General features: G+C 37.6%; 2 protein-coding genes across 4 annotated transcripts; both read left to right on the forward strand.

Moving 5' to 3' along the window:
• The first annotated feature begins 279 nt into the window (after window positions 1-279).
• Window positions 280-4,195, forward strand: LOC373192 (actin). 2 transcript variants are annotated; one of them, XM_030997002.1, is made up of 4 exons: window positions 280-322; window positions 1,875-2,265; window positions 2,509-2,755; window positions 2,957-4,195. In XM_030997002.1, the coding sequence occupies exons 2-4, from the start codon at window positions 1,900-1,902 to the stop codon at window positions 3,472-3,474; spliced, it is 1,131 nt and encodes a 376-aa protein (XP_030852862.1). In that variant the 5' UTR covers window positions 280-322; window positions 1,875-1,899; the 3' UTR covers window positions 3,475-4,195.
• Window positions 4,196-13,534: 9,339 nt separating this feature from the next.
• LOC752782 (actin) lies at window positions 13,535-16,564 on the forward strand. 2 transcript variants are annotated; one of them, XR_004066345.1, is made up of 5 exons: window positions 13,535-13,660; window positions 14,212-14,602; window positions 14,828-15,074; window positions 15,300-15,874; window positions 15,910-16,363. XR_004066345.1 is itself a non-coding variant. In XM_001176242.4 (4 exons), exons 2-4 carry the CDS (start codon window positions 14,237-14,239, stop codon window positions 15,815-15,817), a joined length of 1,131 nt encoding a protein of 376 aa, XP_001176242.1. In that variant the 5' UTR covers window positions 13,535-13,660; window positions 14,212-14,236; the 3' UTR covers window positions 15,818-16,564. The 2 variants fall into 2 exon arrangements, 1 of the variants encoding a protein (XP_001176242.1); XM_001176242.4 differs by having other exon boundaries at window positions 15,300-16,564.
• Window positions 16,565-19,164: the final 2,600 nt, after the last annotated feature.

Raw genomic sequence — 19,164 nt, forward strand, 5'->3', positions numbered from 1 at the left:
CAACCCTGCTATAAGGAAGTGAGCTCTATACTACATGGAGAGAGGTGTATTTGTGACCTTTAAATCAGCCACTTGTGCGAATCAGAACCTGCGTGGAGTAAAACAAAAAAAACGCCGGGTGGTTTTCTGAGGCGATCCCCGATAAGGATATTAATGAATGCGCCGAGGCATACGATGCGTCTAAATTTCTCCTTATATGGTCAAATATGTTTCACGTACAACTCCGGTCATTATTATAATACCTGCTTGCTCCTGCTCTTCAGCCTCATTCCAACCTCAACCAAGCAAACTTGCAGGTGGTGATCATTCTCTCTCTCTGTCGGTAAGTCTTTAAGAATTTCCTACGATTTCCTACGATTTCCTTAGCTCATCTACAGGATCATACTCCATACACATCGCATGCAAAGCTAAGGGCAGTTTGAAATCAGCTGCAGTCGGTGGTTGTTCCATATTAGGATATTGTACTTCGATCGTTACCGAGTTTGTGATGCTTTTTTCGACCCGAGTAAATATCGTCTCGAAATTATCTTCATTTTATTATCTGTGTGTATTTTGTAATTGATGTATGATTGTATGATTGTAACTCTATGTCTTACGTCTTAGTAAAAATTATACTATGTTTAAGTTGTAAGTTGCTCATTGAATGTTTATCGAAGGAGATATTGCTCGATTTTTGCCGGTCTTTTTCCCGTTTGGACACCTGTTCTTGTCCGAGCTTGCCACGCCCACTGTCCTCACACACGCTTCCACGCGTACGTTGATTGGCCATAGAAGGCTTGCCGCTGCCGCCGAATTTGGGATGGGGGATCCGGGGATTAGGGTTGGATTTGAATGATCATTTTTTTGTTGTTGTTGGTATCCTTATCAACCGTAAATCTTTTGTAAAATCGTCTTGTCTATCATATTTTAGGGCGAAATTAAAAACTGAATTGCATTATATACTCCTCCAAATCTTACTTCCTTGTTTGAGATAATAGGGGTGTGGCAGTGAAGTCGGAAGTATCAAGAGTATCTAAACTGCGAATGCTTCTAAATCTTTACTATACTTCTAATATTGTTCAATTGTTTTTGATGTTGCACATCAACTATAGACTTTAAAAAGGATTATTTATATTGGTAATTTCAATTGTGTTTCCTGCTTTAGAAAATCGTGTTGTAACAACACATCCGTTGGGGGCTAACTATACCTATTGAGCTGTAAAACGTTACCTGTTACAGTTTTGTTTGTTATTTTGATGTACCTTACATAATACATTTGAATTTCTGTTGATGAATGCTAATGAAGTTGTTGGTTGTTGCACAATTTGTTATATAATTATACAGTTCGTTACTTGTTATCGTTAAGCGTGGCTCTTTGGAGACATACTTCCTGTAGGCTTGGTGATTTAGTTTAAATTGATGTATTAAGTGATCATTTTCTTTTGTTTCAATGTTTAAAATCTATTAGTAAAACAGTATTCATGAAATATATTCGGGTGTTAGCTGTAAGTCGGTCCCCGCATCGCATGCAAATTAGCTTCGCCTGGAGGTTATTCATAAATTTTGGAGCTGCCTGCAGAGGGGCGTGGCATGTAAAGGATAGGAGCACGCATGCGCGAGCAACATTTTCACTCTGTGTAGGTGGGCGGTGGGTAGGTGCTTGTTCTAACCACGTGTGTTTCACGGATTGGGGAGGTACGATCCTCTGAATTTTACTTCGCTTACCCCTTGTTTAGAATAAAGACGTAGGACACTTTTAATATTTTTCTATTTTTAGTATTTAGAGATCTTTTTCTTGCTATGCAATTGCTTCGTTAGGGGATTTCTCTTTTCTGTGTGATACCTGTTGCAGACATGTTAATTTACGATGTTTATTTTGTGTGTGTCTTTCATAGTAAATAAAATCAGAAATCAATCACCATGTGTGACGACGATGTTGCCGCTCTTGTCATCGACAACGGATCCGGTATGGTGAAGGCCGGATTCGCCGGAGACGATGCCCCAAGGGCCGTCTTCCCATCCATCGTTGGCAGACCCCGTCATCAGGGTGTCATGGTCGGTATGGGACAGAAGGACAGCTACGTCGGAGACGAGGCCCAGAGCAAGAGAGGTATCCTCACCCTGAAGTACCCCATCGAGCACGGTATCGTCACCAACTGGGACGATATGGAGAAGATCTGGCATCACACCTTCTACAACGAACTCCGTGTTGCCCCAGAGGAGCACCCCGTCCTCCTTACCGAGGCTCCCCTCAACCCCAAGGCCAACAGGGAAAAGATGACACAGGTAAGAACAAGCAAAATGCCTATTGATGTAATCGAATTCCCAAAAGAAATATGTTTTCACATTCAAATATCTTTAGCAGATTTGTAATATTTAATAGTACCCAAGTGAAAAACTTTTTGAAATGAACGGCAATTTAAGCAAATGATTTAAGTAAACTGTTAAAACTTTTTAATACTTAACTTATTGCTATTAGTGAAGTGAAATCAGTAATTAATAATCATTTTGTTTTCATGTCTTCTGCAGATCATGTTCGAGACCTTCAACTCGCCCGCCATGTACGTCGCCATCCAGGCTGTGCTTTCCCTCTACGCCTCTGGTCGTACCACTGGTATCGTTTTCGACTCTGGTGATGGTGTTTCACACACAGTGCCCATCTACGAGGGTTACGCCCTTCCCCACGCCATCCTCCGTCTGGACTTGGCTGGACGTGATCTCACAGACTACCTGATGAAGATCCTTACCGAGCGTGGATACTCTTTCACCACCACCGGTAAGATATACAAATAATGATTTCAAAGAGTGTTAAAGCTATATCCTGCATTCTGTGCTAAAATAAACAAAAAACTTAAGAGGGAGGATATTCATGTTCATTTGTTTTGTTCTATAATCGACAATAAATATCGTAGAAAGTGAATGTTGCTTTTTGTTGTTCATTCGTAACTAATTTCATATTGTTTTTTCTATCTTGCAGCTGAGCGTGAAATCGTTCGTGACATCAAGGAGAAGCTCTGCTACGTTGCTCTTGACTTTGAGCAGGAGATGCAGACTGCTGCCTCATCCTCCTCCCTCGAGAAGAGCTACGAGCTTCCCGACGGACAGGTCATCACCATTGGCAACGAGCGATTCCGTTGCCCAGAGGCTCTCTTCCAGCCAGCCTTCCTTGGAATGGAATCTGCTGGAATCCACGAGACCTGCTACAACAGCATCATGAAGTGCGATGTTGACATCCGTAAGGATCTGTACGCCAACACTGTTCTGTCTGGAGGCTCCACCATGTTCCCAGGAATCGCCGACAGGATGCAGAAGGAGATCACCGCCCTTGCCCCACCAACCATGAAGATCAAGATCATCGCTCCTCCAGAAAGGAAATACTCCGTATGGATCGGAGGCTCCATCCTTGCCTCTCTCTCCACCTTCCAACAGATGTGGATCAGCAAGCAGGAATACGATGAGTCCGGCCCATCCATCGTCCACAGGAAGTGCTTCTAAACAACTCGCTTTTGTTCTACATCTGTTGAGCACAATAACGAACTCATGGGGGTGGGGTAAATGGGTCGCCTTTACCGTGTTGCTAACTCTTTGGACAGTCGGGTCTATTAGAAATTATCTAGCTATCCATCTCTGATAATAGTCCAATCAAGGCTTTTTATTACTCAAATCTCTGACAATAATGGCGATTTTTGTGCTAGTATTGGTGACCACTTTACCGGTTTGTACCAATTACAAATTGGTTTGAACGAATCCGCCTCCAATTACGCAAAGTAAAGAGAGAGAAAGATTGGGAGAAAAAGGTTTGCTATATCTTCTGGTTCGAGGTTGGCAATGAAGATTAATCAACAATCCAAACTTTATACAAAATTGGAAATTAGATAGTTCCCTTTTTAGTGACAATCCTAGTTCTAAAACTTGTTTTAGCCAAGTTGACCCGTGCTCCCACGGAAAAACGACGGCAACGGCACATGATTTTGTACCTTCGTATTTATAATTAAAAGTTAAATTAGAGAAAGTTATAATTGCATTATAATCTTGAAAAGAAATGTTAAAGAAATCTATGATACATAATGATGAAAAAAAAGAAATGCACGTTCAACTTTGGATCATGCATATTTTTGTTTATGTACACTGTATATATTTTGTAACTCTAAAAAAAGAAAAAAGAAACAACTGCAGTTCTCCACATGAGAATGCAATAAAAAAGCAGTACTAAGTATGCTCATATCTGATCCAATATTCATTCTTTGTATCGGGTGCTATAATAGTGGTATTGAGTAGTTTGGAGATGGAATGACATGTGTTTGAGTTGGTTTGAAAAAGGCAGTTCCTCTGTTTGTGTATGTGATTAATTTATCCCGATGAGGGTACGTATATAGGTGGATGCGATGTGAAAGGACTGAAGAAAGAGCAGAACGTTGTGCGAACTTGTTTTAATGTTGTCTTCATGGTGTTAAATAATGCCTTGATGGATGTGTTGGAACAGTGACGGGCAAGCTTTGAGATTGAGAGATTGTGTTAGATGTAAACCGAAAGCTAGTTGTCGTTTACGTTCGTGTCTAGTACATTGTGCGATTTGATGAAAGTGTGGAAAGAGAACATGGGCGTCGTTTCTCGAGACCTCACCAAGTTCACGGACATCCTATTGAAACACGTGTTCATTATAATACTTTCGTTTCAAGGGATGCCGGTGAATTTGTTATCCGGTCAGATGACGGTTTCCAGAAACGCTGCATGACCAGTCATTTTATTTATTTATTCAGTCTTCTTTAAAATAGTAGTCCTTTCAGAGCAGCAAGGCCTGCTTTTCAAGGGAGCACTGTAGGCAAGTGACAAAGTACATTGAAAAAGTTACAACAACATACAATAGAAACATAAACACAAATACACAATACAGTTATTTATATTTACTACTAAATAAAATAGGTACGTAAACACAGAACACGTTTCAGTTTGAATCTAAATTTAACCATGGTCAAAATTAGCCAAATAAAGCAAGGGCAAAAATATACTTATCAATTAAAAAGACTGAATGGAATGAAGTTGAAAGGACTATAAAGAAATATTTCATATCTAATTTTAATTTCAAACCATATCATCTATTGTTTGGTATTGATTTTAATTCAAAGAACGAAAAAGATGTTGATATTATTTTGAATTATGCACTTTTTACTATTTACAAAAGTTTTGTTGGAAAAGAATTAAAAAAAACAACTAAAAAGAGACTTCTTCATATTTTTTATTTACCTATTAAGTTATCATTTACAAATAGAAGAAAATATTAAAAAAACCATGTATATCCCTCCAGAAGTGGAGGCAAATGCTAAAAATGTGAATATGTTTATATTATTATGAAGGAAAAAAATAAAGAAGACCTGAAATGGTTATTTTACACCAACAAAAAAAGAAGAAAAAAAAAGATAAGTTTACATAAATGAATATACTTTCACTGATACAATAAAATCAAAACAAAAATTAAAACTTACTAAAAGATACAATTTCAATTTTCAAGTTAGATCGAAGGGTTAAAGAAAAGTGTGGGTAGAAAGAAAACTGCTGACCAAAGTGGATTGCACTACAGAAAGTCAGGATGAGCACACAGTGGGCATGTTTAACAAGACTAGAAGATAGTTTGAAAAGACAAAGCACTTATAATATAAGCTTGATTAAAATGAGCCAAATATAAAGTAAGTGCATAAATTATTTATTAATTAAACAAATCAAGTTCACATACATTAATAAACATGTATACTTGCATTGATACAATATAAAGAAAACGGCAGACTAAAATGGATTGCACTATAGAAAGTTGAAAATGTGCCATATTTTGAACTGACCCAAATTGCTCAAACTCTTTCGGTACAGGGGTCTCTGAAATTTGCCATCTGTGGATGTTGACTGAAAGTAAACAAAAGTAAGGAATTACTGAAAAAACATAAACTACGCCTCTTCAAAAAGAGGAACTTCGAGACGTATGTGATTTATTTCGAATATTTGGACAGACATTTTATATTTTAAAACACTTTAAACAGACAACTGGATACATTAAAATGTCTTATGAATCCATTAAAAAGAAGAAAAGCATGAAACCAATGTAATTTATAGAGAAGCCTACCAAAATTACCTTTCTGTCTTGAAAGCCCTAACAATCGTTCACTAGTATTTTTTTCACAAAATATAATAACGGCTGATCGGATCTTTACATCAAAGAAAAAGCACATTCAAATTATTATATTACATGGTATTGAATTGGGGCAAAACCTACCCATCTGCCTATGGCCATTGTGATTGACCAACCTGAAGTACATGTGCTGTGAATCAGAAAGGTTATTTCGAGAACATTTTTAACAATTTGATAATGGAATTCTCGACTAGGTCCAAATATGCCGATAGATATTCCAAAATAATTCAGATCAGGAAAGAAATCCCTCCCCCTCCGAATATTACAAATACCGACAAGCATGACAATACAAAAATTGTTCCATAGGGACTACCCTTAGCCGACATGAAAACCCCACTTTCCCATTAAAAGTGGCACCCCTAAAAATAAATAAGTAAATAATAACAATAATACAAGTGAAATTTTCAGTAGGTCAGTTTACAAAATCCCGATAGATTTAATAAATGATTCATCCCATGGCACTTATACATAATACTCTTTTTTGTTGTTAGAAAGAAGAAAAAAAGAGAGGCGATGTAAGATGAGGAACTGTTTTTAAAAATTTTGTTGAATATAATCAGCATGCACAATAGACTGCTGTCATTAATATAAGGGATTCTACAATTCACAAGCTATAGCTTTTTTAAATATTTTAAAATCTAAATTCCCTCATATTTCACTGCAAACAAATTTGTCTAATTTCAGTTTTAATACCATACAATTGTATTTATATCTCCGTCTGTTATTCCGCCTACACAATTACTTTCATGTCTTGGTATCATTGAATGTAGTTTTTATATACATATTAAATGAAACCTTTTTCTTTCTTATCGCTTATTGTTTATGATTTATAGGTAAGGAATGTGAATGTGAAATTTGAAGAGAAAAAAATAAACGAAACTGAGACTCGGGGCTTCCCAGACTCATAAGATGCACAACGTCCCCTAGTCTGGGAAGGAATTCACACCTATTTACCATTTTTTGATACTGGCGATTTGGCGTAGCGTGGGCCTGGACATTATTTTGGGGCACTTGTCATGGGGGGGGGGTGGGTTGGGCATCAGGCATAGCAGTATAAAGAAATACAAGAAAATAAGGCAATATAGGGGGAGGAAATGGTAATTAAAAGGGGTTGTATTATTTTCTAAATTACAAAAGAGGTTGTATTATTTTCTAAATTACAATGTTCATGATGGCTTCCTCCTTTTACTTTCTCGTTTCCCGTTGATTGGGGGTTTGTGCCCCCGTACCCCATAGCTGAAGCTACCGACTATTTTTAAATTTTAGCCCCCAAAAAATCATTGATTAACCATGTTAAAGTGAAATCCAACCTTTGGAACAAAATCACGAAAGTAAAAACTGAATCGGCTCAATAATAAAAGAGTTATGAATGTTTGAAATATGAAATAACTATATCTATGCGAATGCAACTCTCCCGTTTTCGTGTACAAACGTGAAATTGATTTCTGTTTTTCTTAAATACCTTCTTCCTTGGGGCAATACTCAAAACATAATATGGATGGCATATTGTTATAGATTTGGGTCCTCTATAATGAAAAAAGCCCATCCTTATAGTCATACATATTGGAAATATGACGTTTTTAGTGATTTTGTGGGTTGAAAATAATTGGAAATTAGTCAAGCACTACGTAGGTTACTATGAAATTTCCGATTCAGCCCATTTGAAGTGCCCATACATCAGGGGCGGCGAAACGTCTTTCAAAGTGGGGGGGGGGGGGGGGGGCTCGACACTAAAAAAGGGGACTTTCTGGATAAAAGGGGTACCTACAAAGGGAAACCACAACGCCAAAATATACAATTTTTAGACATTGATGTATACCCATACATTGTGATCACTTTATCAATGTTTTTGTTTCTCTAATTAAACATTGTCCAATATACAGTTGGGTGTGATGGTCTGAAAATCATATGCGAGCGAGCAAAACAAATTCAGATTTGTGAGGTCGCAGTGCGAAAAATTACATGTTATAAAGAAGGGGAAAAATAATCCCGAAGTTGTTTTAAGCACAATCTAATCATTAAAGACTAAAAAGACCTCTAAGAAACATAATTATATCAAATTTAAGTGCGAGCGAGCGTAGCGAACGAGCTTTGGGTGAAATTAAAGAAAAAGTTGCACTAGGTCGCGTTTTAATTAGGAACACATTTTATGGCGAAAGAAAGATGGGGGCACTTAATCAAAAGGAAAATGACACTTTTAGAAAAGAAAAAAAGCACGCGTCAGAGCAAAAAGGGGAATTATCAGAAATAAAAAGGGCACTTTAGGGATACTAGAAAAAGATGGAGCCACTGAAAAAAAAATCAGTCAGTGTTAGATTTGCCCCGGTAACGATGTGTCACGATAATCCCCTGTGTTCTCCTCATTTATGAATCATGGAGATAATGATGACCTTCAGTCATTCCATCCATCGATCATTAACATATTTTTCATTAAGGGCCAAGCGAGGTATGCTGAATATTATCAGCATTCAGCATTGAACATTTAGCTGCCAAATGATAAAGAATTGCTGAATATTTATATATAAACATTTAAATGTTCCTTAGTGGTGGTCGTGGCAAGTACCGATATTGCGATACTGCCCGAAAATCAGACCCCCCCCCCCCCAGATATATAATCGCAGTCAAACAAAATGAAAATAATGTAGATGTATAGATTGCGCCTGTTGCAGAATACCAACTTTCTAGTCTATTTATATGCATATTATAGTTCAAGTTCAAGTTCAAGTTCAAGTTCAATTTTATTGATCATGCACAATTACATGGCATAAAAATCATTTTCCGTCTGTTTCTCAATTTATATAACATCAATTAACATACATGTACTATCAATTTATACAAAGTACAAAACCAGGAATAAATATAACACACAATAGAATATGAGTACAGACTGGTATACGGTGTAGGCTTTGGTATAATTACACACAAATTACAACCATAGACATACCAGAGATCACTACTGGTAATATCATTATACAGTTATAGGTAGATTACAAGAGTTTAAATAAATATGCAGTACATCCATATATCCTTAATAACTGAGTCTGTAACTAATAATAAATAATTAACAATTACCTCCTGAACCTGTCGTTGTGTAGTATCATGGCACGTATGAGAAATGACCCCCTAAATCTATTTGTTTTGACTTTTGGAAGCCTGACCCGTCCTGATTTGTTGGGGAAAAAAAGGAAAAAAATATATGTCTATGTAGGCGAGGGATGCCGACTGCATAGGAAAAATGGTTTCATTTTTTAAAATAACGTGTTAATGTATAGTCTGCTGATTGAAATGTAGGCTTACAGATTAGAAATGCAAATAAATTAAAAAAAATAGACCACATCGCTGACGCCCAGATATGATTCAACGATTGCCCAAATAAACGGAAGCTTTTGTATTGTCGGTTTGGAATGTGGTGCAGCCGACGTCACCCTAGCCTCCTAGCCCAAAGCCCCAACCCCCTGCCACAAACTCTGCCCTTTTTATAGTTTGACCACGGTTACGAAAGTACTTGCACCGTTTTTATAAATACCGTATATTATCTAATTGATAGAACCCCTGACATTTGGGGGAAAATACCCTTTTGGGGCAAACAGATTTTTTTTATAAAAGTAAAGGAAGAACTATATTTTGAGTGTGAAGCGAATAAATGTATAGATTATCCGAACAAGAAGAATCTTTTTCAAAGGAATCCCGCACCATTATAGATCGTCGCCTAAAGATATCAACTTACATGTACCTTTAATTTATGTGGCAATCCTTCTTCATGATTATTTCATGTTAGTATTACAATATATTAAGTATAATACGTTGATGCTGTAATAACCGTATCAATTTGTTTATTATCACGATTATGTTGTAATTAGTTTGTAACTTTGGAAAAAATAATGAAAAGATGAAAAATTAAAAAAATCAAATCAAATCAAGAAGTACCCCATACAGAACTGAATACGATCGCAATAGCTTCTGATGTAATGCCACTTATCTAATTTCATAGAGCCCCGAGTGAACCAATGAAGTAGGTGGTTGACCTTTGGCACCAATCATCATTATCATCTATTATGTGATAGGACCATGCATGACGTCATGTTTGCTGCTGATAAATCTTACGAGTAACGTAACGCCTAGTTCTCAACCGGGTAACCTATTTATTCGTTAAACAAACGTATCAAGGGCGTCAAAGAAGAACAATGGTGTTTAAAGAAGAAAACAAAAATCTATTAAGGTCTTACGGTATTAAATAACTAGTTTGATACTGCCCGCTTTGTATAAACTATACAGAAAGGTCTCTCTATTCCATGTTTATGCTGGTATCATTATCGGTACTTGAAGGCCATAGTGTCTAATGTTGACGAAGTATGGTATTATTAAAATAGGCTAGGTGAATTGTAATGATTGATGAATGTGAAACAATCGGATAACTTGAAAGAAATTGTGAGCTGACACATCTTCTCCTTAATGTTCTTTAAATCTCTTTCTAAATAAACTCTAAAGAAAGCATTTAAAAGAAAATTACAAGAAATGTATAAACAAATGTAATAATATAATAATGATCAAATAAGGCGATCTCAAAGACTTTCGAAAAATCACCCGTACGTATTTTCGATAAGTCTTGTCTATCACCTTCTGAAATGGTCAAACTCTTACGATAACGCAATTAAGTAATATGAAAATGATTAATATAGGATATATACTACAGAGTATTGAAATTGTCCTTTAGTTGATTTTTCGAAAGTCTTTGCGATCATGTTAGATAATACGCTCAAATAATAATGGTTGATTTAAGAATGGTTTCGAAGGAGGATGTTGGTCAAGATGACCATTAAATTTATGAATCATTTGTCAATTTATTCAGAGTTTGGGCCAATGTTACGATCCTGGTCAACCTGGACGACGTTGGACTTCTGGTCAAAAGAACCCTTTTTATGATTAGTTGGATAAAGGTCCAGATCGGAAGTGACCAATTCCCTTTTACGTGGAGAAACATGAAGAAACCATTCGAGGAAGATCCGTGTTTGTATTATTTTCGATGTCGACTGGACTGAAGTGACGTCATTTAGGAAGAAATTTGTTTACGGTTTAACATCCCCATGCCCCCCTGTGCTACACTTACAGACAAGAAGAACTGCCCCCTCCCCCCATCAAATGATGCAAGTACCAAAATATAAAGACAATGTGAGAAAAGAGAGAAATGAATAGGGAGAAGGGGAAAAGGACGAGAAAAGAAAACACCAGGACCACATCCCGCAAACCCAATAATTAGCCTTGTAAATTCGCATTGCATTTTCAGAGTAGGAACGATGCCCCTCCCCCCCAATTTTACCAGTGTCTTTTAAATGGGCGGACTCATGCTACACCAATTAGCAACAGGGATGTGTCCCAAGGATTCTGTTAAAGGTACTATGTCCCATTTGCAGGCCAAAAAATGAAAAGGTTTAATTCCAACAGCATTTGAAAGATAATTCTAATTTAGAACTTCCCTACAAAAGGTGGGGCTTGAGAATGTCTTCAAGTGGGAAAATAACGTTTATTGGTTGTCAAATCGACTTAGGAGCTATAGAGCCAATACGTAATAGTCTTGATTTTCAGACTATTGTACCGAATGGTCAATCAAAGATTCAATCAGTTTAATTTTGGCCATCACAAGAAGTGGGTTATTGATGTAGACAAATGCCCATGTACCCTTTACAGCTCATTTTATGTATGTTATTACCAAAGAAGAAAAAAGCCAGTCAGTCACTCAATAGTGTCTGACAGTGAAGTCTAGCAAGTAAACGGGTTTCCTTGCGTAATTTGAATATTTGGACACTGCTAACGTTTAGATTTCACAGATAGGACATACATGACATATTCATAATTCCTGCAAAGTTCTACAAAATTTGAGGTTGGCTGCAAAAGGGACATAGTACCCAGTTAAAGAGGGTGGGGGGGGGGGGTAAAGAAACTAGAACAAGCAAAATGAGAGGTTTATCATAGTTTGTTTGTGTCAATTCGCTATAACAATACATGAAAAGAAAAGAAAAGAAGAAGAGGAAGAAGGAAATAAAAGATTTGAAGGTGCCTTCCGCATACTAGTATCCAATTTGAAAGGTGGCATAAGACCACTGTTTAGGGGGTGGGGCGCATGTTTCTTATGTGCATAACAAGTTATCCACAAAGGGTTCCAAAATGGAGGCACGGGCCTTTGTGAACCCCTCTCTCTTCTTTCTTTTGGCATTGTCTACTTTTTTATATTGTGACCGTTTTCTCCTATCTTTGTCATGTACAGTATTTTCTTGTCCCGTTCTCGTCTCGGTTGTCATCCCCCTTTCCCCCTTTTTATATATCTAGTTCCGTAATATGCTTACGAATGTTTTAATTTAATTACTTATTATTCCTACTATCATTTGAGGGGCCCACAATTGTACAAGCATTGCTTAGTGAACCCCTCTGTTTTCAATATGTATTCCTCAATTGTTGAGTAAATGCTTATAATTAAAATGTAATGTTTTGTCGGAAACAAAATTAAAATAGATTAGAATTGAATTGAAATCCCTCCCTAAAGGTGTATTTTAGTTTACTCGATTGTGTATCCAGCAAAAAGGATGTAGTTGCGGCGTACTCCCTCCGGTTATTGGCCCCGCGGTAAAAAAAACATTATTACATATCCCGATTGGTCTACAGCAAGTAAGACTACCAAATGCACACAATAATTTCATCGCTTCCTCATTTTATCAATAGACAATTCCTTATGTATTACAATGTATATGCCTTTACGAACAACGAGCTATACATTCACCTCTTATGACTACTGTTGTTTCAGTAGTCAGAATGCATATTGCATAGGCCTTCATTATTATCAATTGTTGCCCCCGGTCGTTGCCCTACCTAACAACAGTCATTCATGCAAATGAAATACAACTATTCGTGACAGTTGAATGAAATAATTTGTAACGATGCACTTTTAAACTTTACATAGACTAGGCTTACGTATCAAATTTCAATACATTACGAAAATGGACCATTTTCTGTAAAGCCACTAATAGGGTCTTAATGGAGTAACTCATACGGAACGAAGAGGTACATGGGCAAACTAACTTCCCTGTAGTTGTATTTACAGTCCAGGGTAAATAGTCCGGAGTATCAACAGGAAATAGGTCCTAGCACCCTGGTGCTTCAGAAGGAAGTCACCGACAAAAGTTGTTATCTGCCACCGAAATGTTTTACACAGTGACTCAGGGTAAAAACAGGTCATGAATATTCATAAGTTTACTTTACTAAACTCGTACTGCCTTATTAGTGTAACACAAACACGTTTTATGTGTGTAAAGCACCTCGATGCAAGCTAAGGCCCGCCCCCGTTATACACCATGTACAAACAAAAGCGAAAATGACCATAAAAGGGAATGAGAATGTAAAAGATCCATCACGGAACTAGCATAAATATCGATGGTTTGAGCATGATCTGTCACTTGATTTGTCTGCCCCTTAGGATTACATAGGCTCCTGCTTTCCTTTATTCTTCTCAAGGTAAGTCGTGAAATACTTCGCTATACTACTTCAAATCAGAGTCAAAGGATCTTTTTATTATATTAGCAGTACTGCAGACAGTACAGACTGGTGGGCTTCAGGTTGGAGTTTAGTTAACTAGCTTTCGAAAGTCAAAGAACTAGTTGTTTGAGTATTAATTACAGTCATTTTACAATCTAATGGTTTAAGTCGACGTGACCATGATACGACACTGTCATGGCGATTGCTTTTGTTACAGGAGGAAAGACTGTTGGCGTGAACGGTTGCAATTGAAATTCCATGCGTAGTTTCTGTTCGTAGATCTACAAATAAAATATCTTTTCTTATTAAGATAATGCAATCTAAATTACCTCCGTGTTCTTTCGAATTGTCACTCATTCTTCAAATACAAATTGTGAGATCACACGTTTTCTGTACGGCCCTACAAATACGTAGGACACCTGGATATGTAGTGAACCTAAAGTTTATAATTATGTTCTTGTATGTCCATCAATTTAACCGGAAAAAAAAAATCATCTGTCTAATATCATTATCTATTTTCACACTTTTAGATCGAACTAGATTAAACAAATCATCATGTGTGACGACGATGTTGCCGCTCTTGTCGTCGACAACGGATCCGGTATGGTGAAGGCCGGATTCGCCGGAGACGACGCCCCAAGGGCTGTCTTCCCATCCATCGTTGGCAGACCCCGTCACCAGGGTGTCATGGTCGGCATGGGACAGAAGGACAGCTACGTCGGAGACGAGGCCCAGAGCAAGAGAGGTATCCTCACCCTGAAGTACCCAATTGAGCACGGTATCGTCACCAACTGGGACGATATGGAGAAGATCTGGCATCACACCTTCTACAACGAGCTCCGTGTTGCCCCAGAGGAGCACCCCGTCCTCCTTACCGAGGCTCCCCTCAACCCCAAGGCCAACAGGGAAAAGATGACACAGGTAAGATTTTCTTAATTGCTTCCTTCATTAACAATAATCCTGGTGGCCGAAAGAGATCCGCGGATGATTTAACCAATGAGCAACATTTTAGAATGTCCACAATTTGAAACATGGAAAGCTATTACAATGATTTAAAACTAAGCAATACTTGATTTCACAATAGGTTTTGTGATCAGTCCTTTGCCATCAGTCATTAATAAGCCAAACAACCGTTTTCTTCTGCAGATCATGTTCGAGACCTTCAACTCACCCGCCATGTACGTCGCCATCCAGGCCGTGCTTTCCCTCTACGCCTCTGGACGTACCACTGGTATCGTTTTCGACTCTGGTGATGGTGTTTCACATACCGTGCCAATCTACGAGGGTTACGCCCTCCCCCACGCCATCCTCCGTCTGGATTTGGCTGGACGTGATCTCACAGACTACCTTATGAAGATCCTTACCGAGCGTGGCTACTCTTTCACTACTACCGGTAAGATACAATTCATTACTTTTAATTAAAGAATGAAAACCTTATGTAACTGAAGCAGAAGAAAACTATCGTGTCAAAGCTTTTTACTCTAGTCTTATATAGAAATGTATAAAGTTTTTTTTTTGTACTTTGACAATAACATTTTTTGGGGATAGAAAGTGAATGTTGCTTTTCGTTATACATTCGTAACTAACTAATTTCATCTTGTTTTTTTCTATCTTGCAGCTGAGCGTGAAATCGTTCGTGATATCAAGGAGAAGCTCTGCTACGTTGCTCTTGACTTTGAGCAGGAGATGCAGACTGCTGCCTCATCCTCCTCCCTCGAGAAGAGCTACGAGCTTCCCGACGGACAGGTCATCACCATCGGTAACGAGCGATTCCGTGCCCCAGAGGCTCTCTTCCAGCCAGCTTTCCTTGGAATGGAATCCGCTGGAATCCACGAGACCTGCTACAACAGCATCATGAAGTGCGATGTTGACATCCGTAAGGATCTGTACGCCAACACTGTTCTGTCTGGAGGCTCCACCATGTACCCAGGAATCGCCGACAGGATGCAGAAGGAGATCACCGCTCTTGCCCCACCAACCATGAAGATCAAGATCATCGCTCCTCCCGAAAGGAAATACTCCGTATGGATCGGAGGCTCCATCCTTGCCTCTCTCTCCACCTTCCAACAGATGTGGATCAGCAAGCAGGAATACGATGAGTCTGGCCCATCCATCGTCCACAGGAAGTGCTTCTAAACAAATCGCTTTTTGTGAACAAACTTCCGAACATAAACTTTGCTATACGAGATGATTCTTTTTTGCCTCGTTGATGATGATCACGGATATTCCTTAATATTTCAGTATGAACGATTGCGACCAACCCAGCAAAAATCTTTCATCTATGCAATAATGACAATAAAGTGGGTTTTTAAAATCAATGAACCTTCTCTTTAACGGAACGACCAAACTGACGCTTTCTCAGAAGTTGGAGATAATACGACAATCTTTGAAAATAACTGTAATGCTGTAATTACAAATATCTTAAAGGTACTATATAACAATCTTATATACTAACTGGTTCAATTATGAAATGGTCTATTTCAAACTCCTGGAGAACTTTTTTAAAATATTAATTTTGAGGCAGGAAGTTTATTGTTAAGTGGTGTAATAATGTGCCCCTGACATGTTTCTGTTCTTTGTACACGTTTTGTAAGCAATGACGGGATGCCTAAATTGCCACAAATCATTTTCTTTTTTTAAAGAAATATTTGTTATTGTTAATCTAAATACCAAGAAATCCTTAAAAAAAAACATTCAAAGATTATTATTTATAACATGAGAGCTGCTAATAACTAATACTTTGTTTGAAATGTTTCAAGCCGTTACAAGGTATCGTCATATATTAATATATTATATTGTATACACTATTTCATATAAAAAATATGAATTCTGAATATATATGTATTTTGTAAATAAATTTATACAGATGTTCATACATTATAATTAACTGTAGTTAAACGAGGTATTTTTTTGTTTCTTATAAAAAAATGATAAGAGTATGTTTTGGCTAAGAATGATGTTGTGATGAGGTGGGCGTCCATTATAGGGGTGGAAAAGGTTCGGAGAGCAGCTGCTGCCTCATAATTCCGAAATTATGAAAATATATATTTCTATCGAGCGTCTCATGAACATAAAGTGAGAGAGATATTAAGTGAGAGACAGTGAAAGATAGAGAGTGAAAGACTTAAGTGAAAGACAGTGAATGATAGAGAGATAGTGAGAGAGATAGTGAGGTATAGTGAGATATATATACAGAGTGAGAGATTGATAAAGAGAAAGAAAGAGAGAGAGAGAGAGAGAAGGAGATGTTTAGGTAAGTTTGCAATGTGTAATGTGAATAAATTATTAAGCAGGCAAGGTAAACAAATAAACAAGGAAATTAAAAAAAGAGTCTTCGGATAGTCATAATACATTATTTTATAGCCCTTTGGCCTACAACCAGTTTGTCAACTACCTAATTGGTCTATCACTCATTTTGGTCTAATTGCCAGTCTGTCTTATGCCCATTTTGTCTACCATCCATATGGTCTAATAATCAGCTAATCATTAATAATAACCACCATCAAATGATTATTAGACCTCATAAATGGTAAACAAGTCGGGCATTTAGACAAACTGGGAATTAGACTAACTGGTTATTAGACTAAATGAACAATATACTAAATGGGTAGACTAGTTGGAGATAAGACCACATGGAAATAAGACCAAATGACAATTCATTAGACCAAATGATAAGTAGACGAAATGATGAGACCATGTGGATAGCAGGTGGACATTCGTAGTAGGTCGGGCTGGACGTAGACAATAATTATGATAATAGGCTAATACTATTGGGTCCAGTAGACGAGCTGGTTATAGACCGAACGGCAATTCACCAATATATATTATTATATAATTATGTATAGAGAGAGACAGAGAGACAGAGAGAGACGGACAGACAGAGACAGACAGAGAGACCGAGAGAGAGAGAGAGAGAGAGAATGGCAGGGCTATAATTTCAAGGGTGTGGCCGTGAGATTAGAGAAGGGGAAGGAAACACAGATAGAAGGGGGAGTCTGGAGGGGAGGGAGAAGGAGAGAGTGAGGGGATAGGGGTTAAAGAAGAAGAAAATAGAAGGAAGAGAAAGATTAAGAAAAGTAAGAGGGAATGGAAAAGAGGGAGAGAGAGGGGGAGGGGAGATCGAGAAGGAGAGGGAGAGGATTGAGAAAGGAGGAGAATATGGGGAAGCAGAAGAGAGAGAGAGAGAGAGAGAGAGAAGGGGGGAACCAAAATTATCACGCTTTCTGATAAAGCATTGAATACTAAAAAGAAAAAGAAAAATATGTGGAATAACAATTATTATTAGAGCAACCATTATATCAAATGAGGCAAAAGTGTAAATTTTCTCTCACTGGATTCGCTCGCTCCCGAACTTTAGAAACTGAAAAGTTGATATTCGATCAAAATGGCATCAAATCCCTCTGGCACAACTGAACCAGTACGTTTATTGGTGCACCCGCAGCCCCTGCCCAGCCCCCATACGTTTATCGTTATTCGCCGAAAGTATTTCTTTTGTCTATGCCAAAACAATTAACGGGGAGAAATCCACCTTGATAATCAGCTGGTATCGATTACTAGAGAAACAAATAGATTAACCGTTATGGATTGTTGAAGTTGTTTATCAGTGAAAGTGTGAAACACAATGAAGCATCCAAGTGGAATGGCACTACCGAGAATAGAGCTCAACAAGCAGACGCCACAAGGTGGCGCTAAAATCGAATAAAATACAACACCAATGTGTGTAAAATGAGTCTAGCGCCTTATACAGCACAATAAAGCGGGTAATGAAAAATGCTTCTTACTTTCTTTCTCCCGACTGTCCACATTGTGCACTGTGTGTTTTCAACGATAATTCTTTTCACAATCGACTGTATTTCCTAAAAATACCCGAAATCATCTTACAGATTTCATTGATTTGTGGTTAAATATTACGTACATACAATTCTCTTGTTTTCAATGTTTTAAATCCGAATTAATGCTAAAGCGGTACCATGATGAGGTGAAAATTATTTTGCATTTTATCAGGGGCTGATATAAATATCCAGAAGGGAATGGTGAGCGAAAAAAAGAAATCTGACATTAAGCAAAGCGACATGATTTTTCAAGAGTAACGCTGGTCCTTTTACAAAATACAAACATGCTTTGAAATTAGCCTGAAAAGAAATACTCTTTAAATTATTCGACTTCTGATAAGTTATCGCTGAAAATTAGGGCGGACAAAACATATATGTGTGTAGTCCCATATACCGACTTCTTTGGCAGTTTATGTCATTTTCAGCAAAGTAAGGTCAATTTTTTTTGGGGGGAAAAAAATCATTCCAATTTCTCAATCAGTATTAATTGCTTCTTACATACTACATAATTAATCTTTCCAAAATGCCTGTAAATTTAACATTTAAAGAAAAGGTTGAGTCTTGTAAAGATTTACAAAAAATATAATATATCATCGAGGTATTTGAGCCTTTTCATCCTTCTTTTTCGTGTTTCGTGTCGGTGTTATTAGT

This window comes from Strongylocentrotus purpuratus, unplaced genomic scaffold (assembly GCF_000002235.5).
Source record: "Strongylocentrotus purpuratus isolate Spur 01 unplaced genomic scaffold, Spur_5.0 spur5_scaffold_4, whole genome shotgun sequence".
Lineage (NCBI taxonomy): Eukaryota > Metazoa > Echinodermata > Echinoidea > Camarodonta > Strongylocentrotidae > Strongylocentrotus > Strongylocentrotus purpuratus.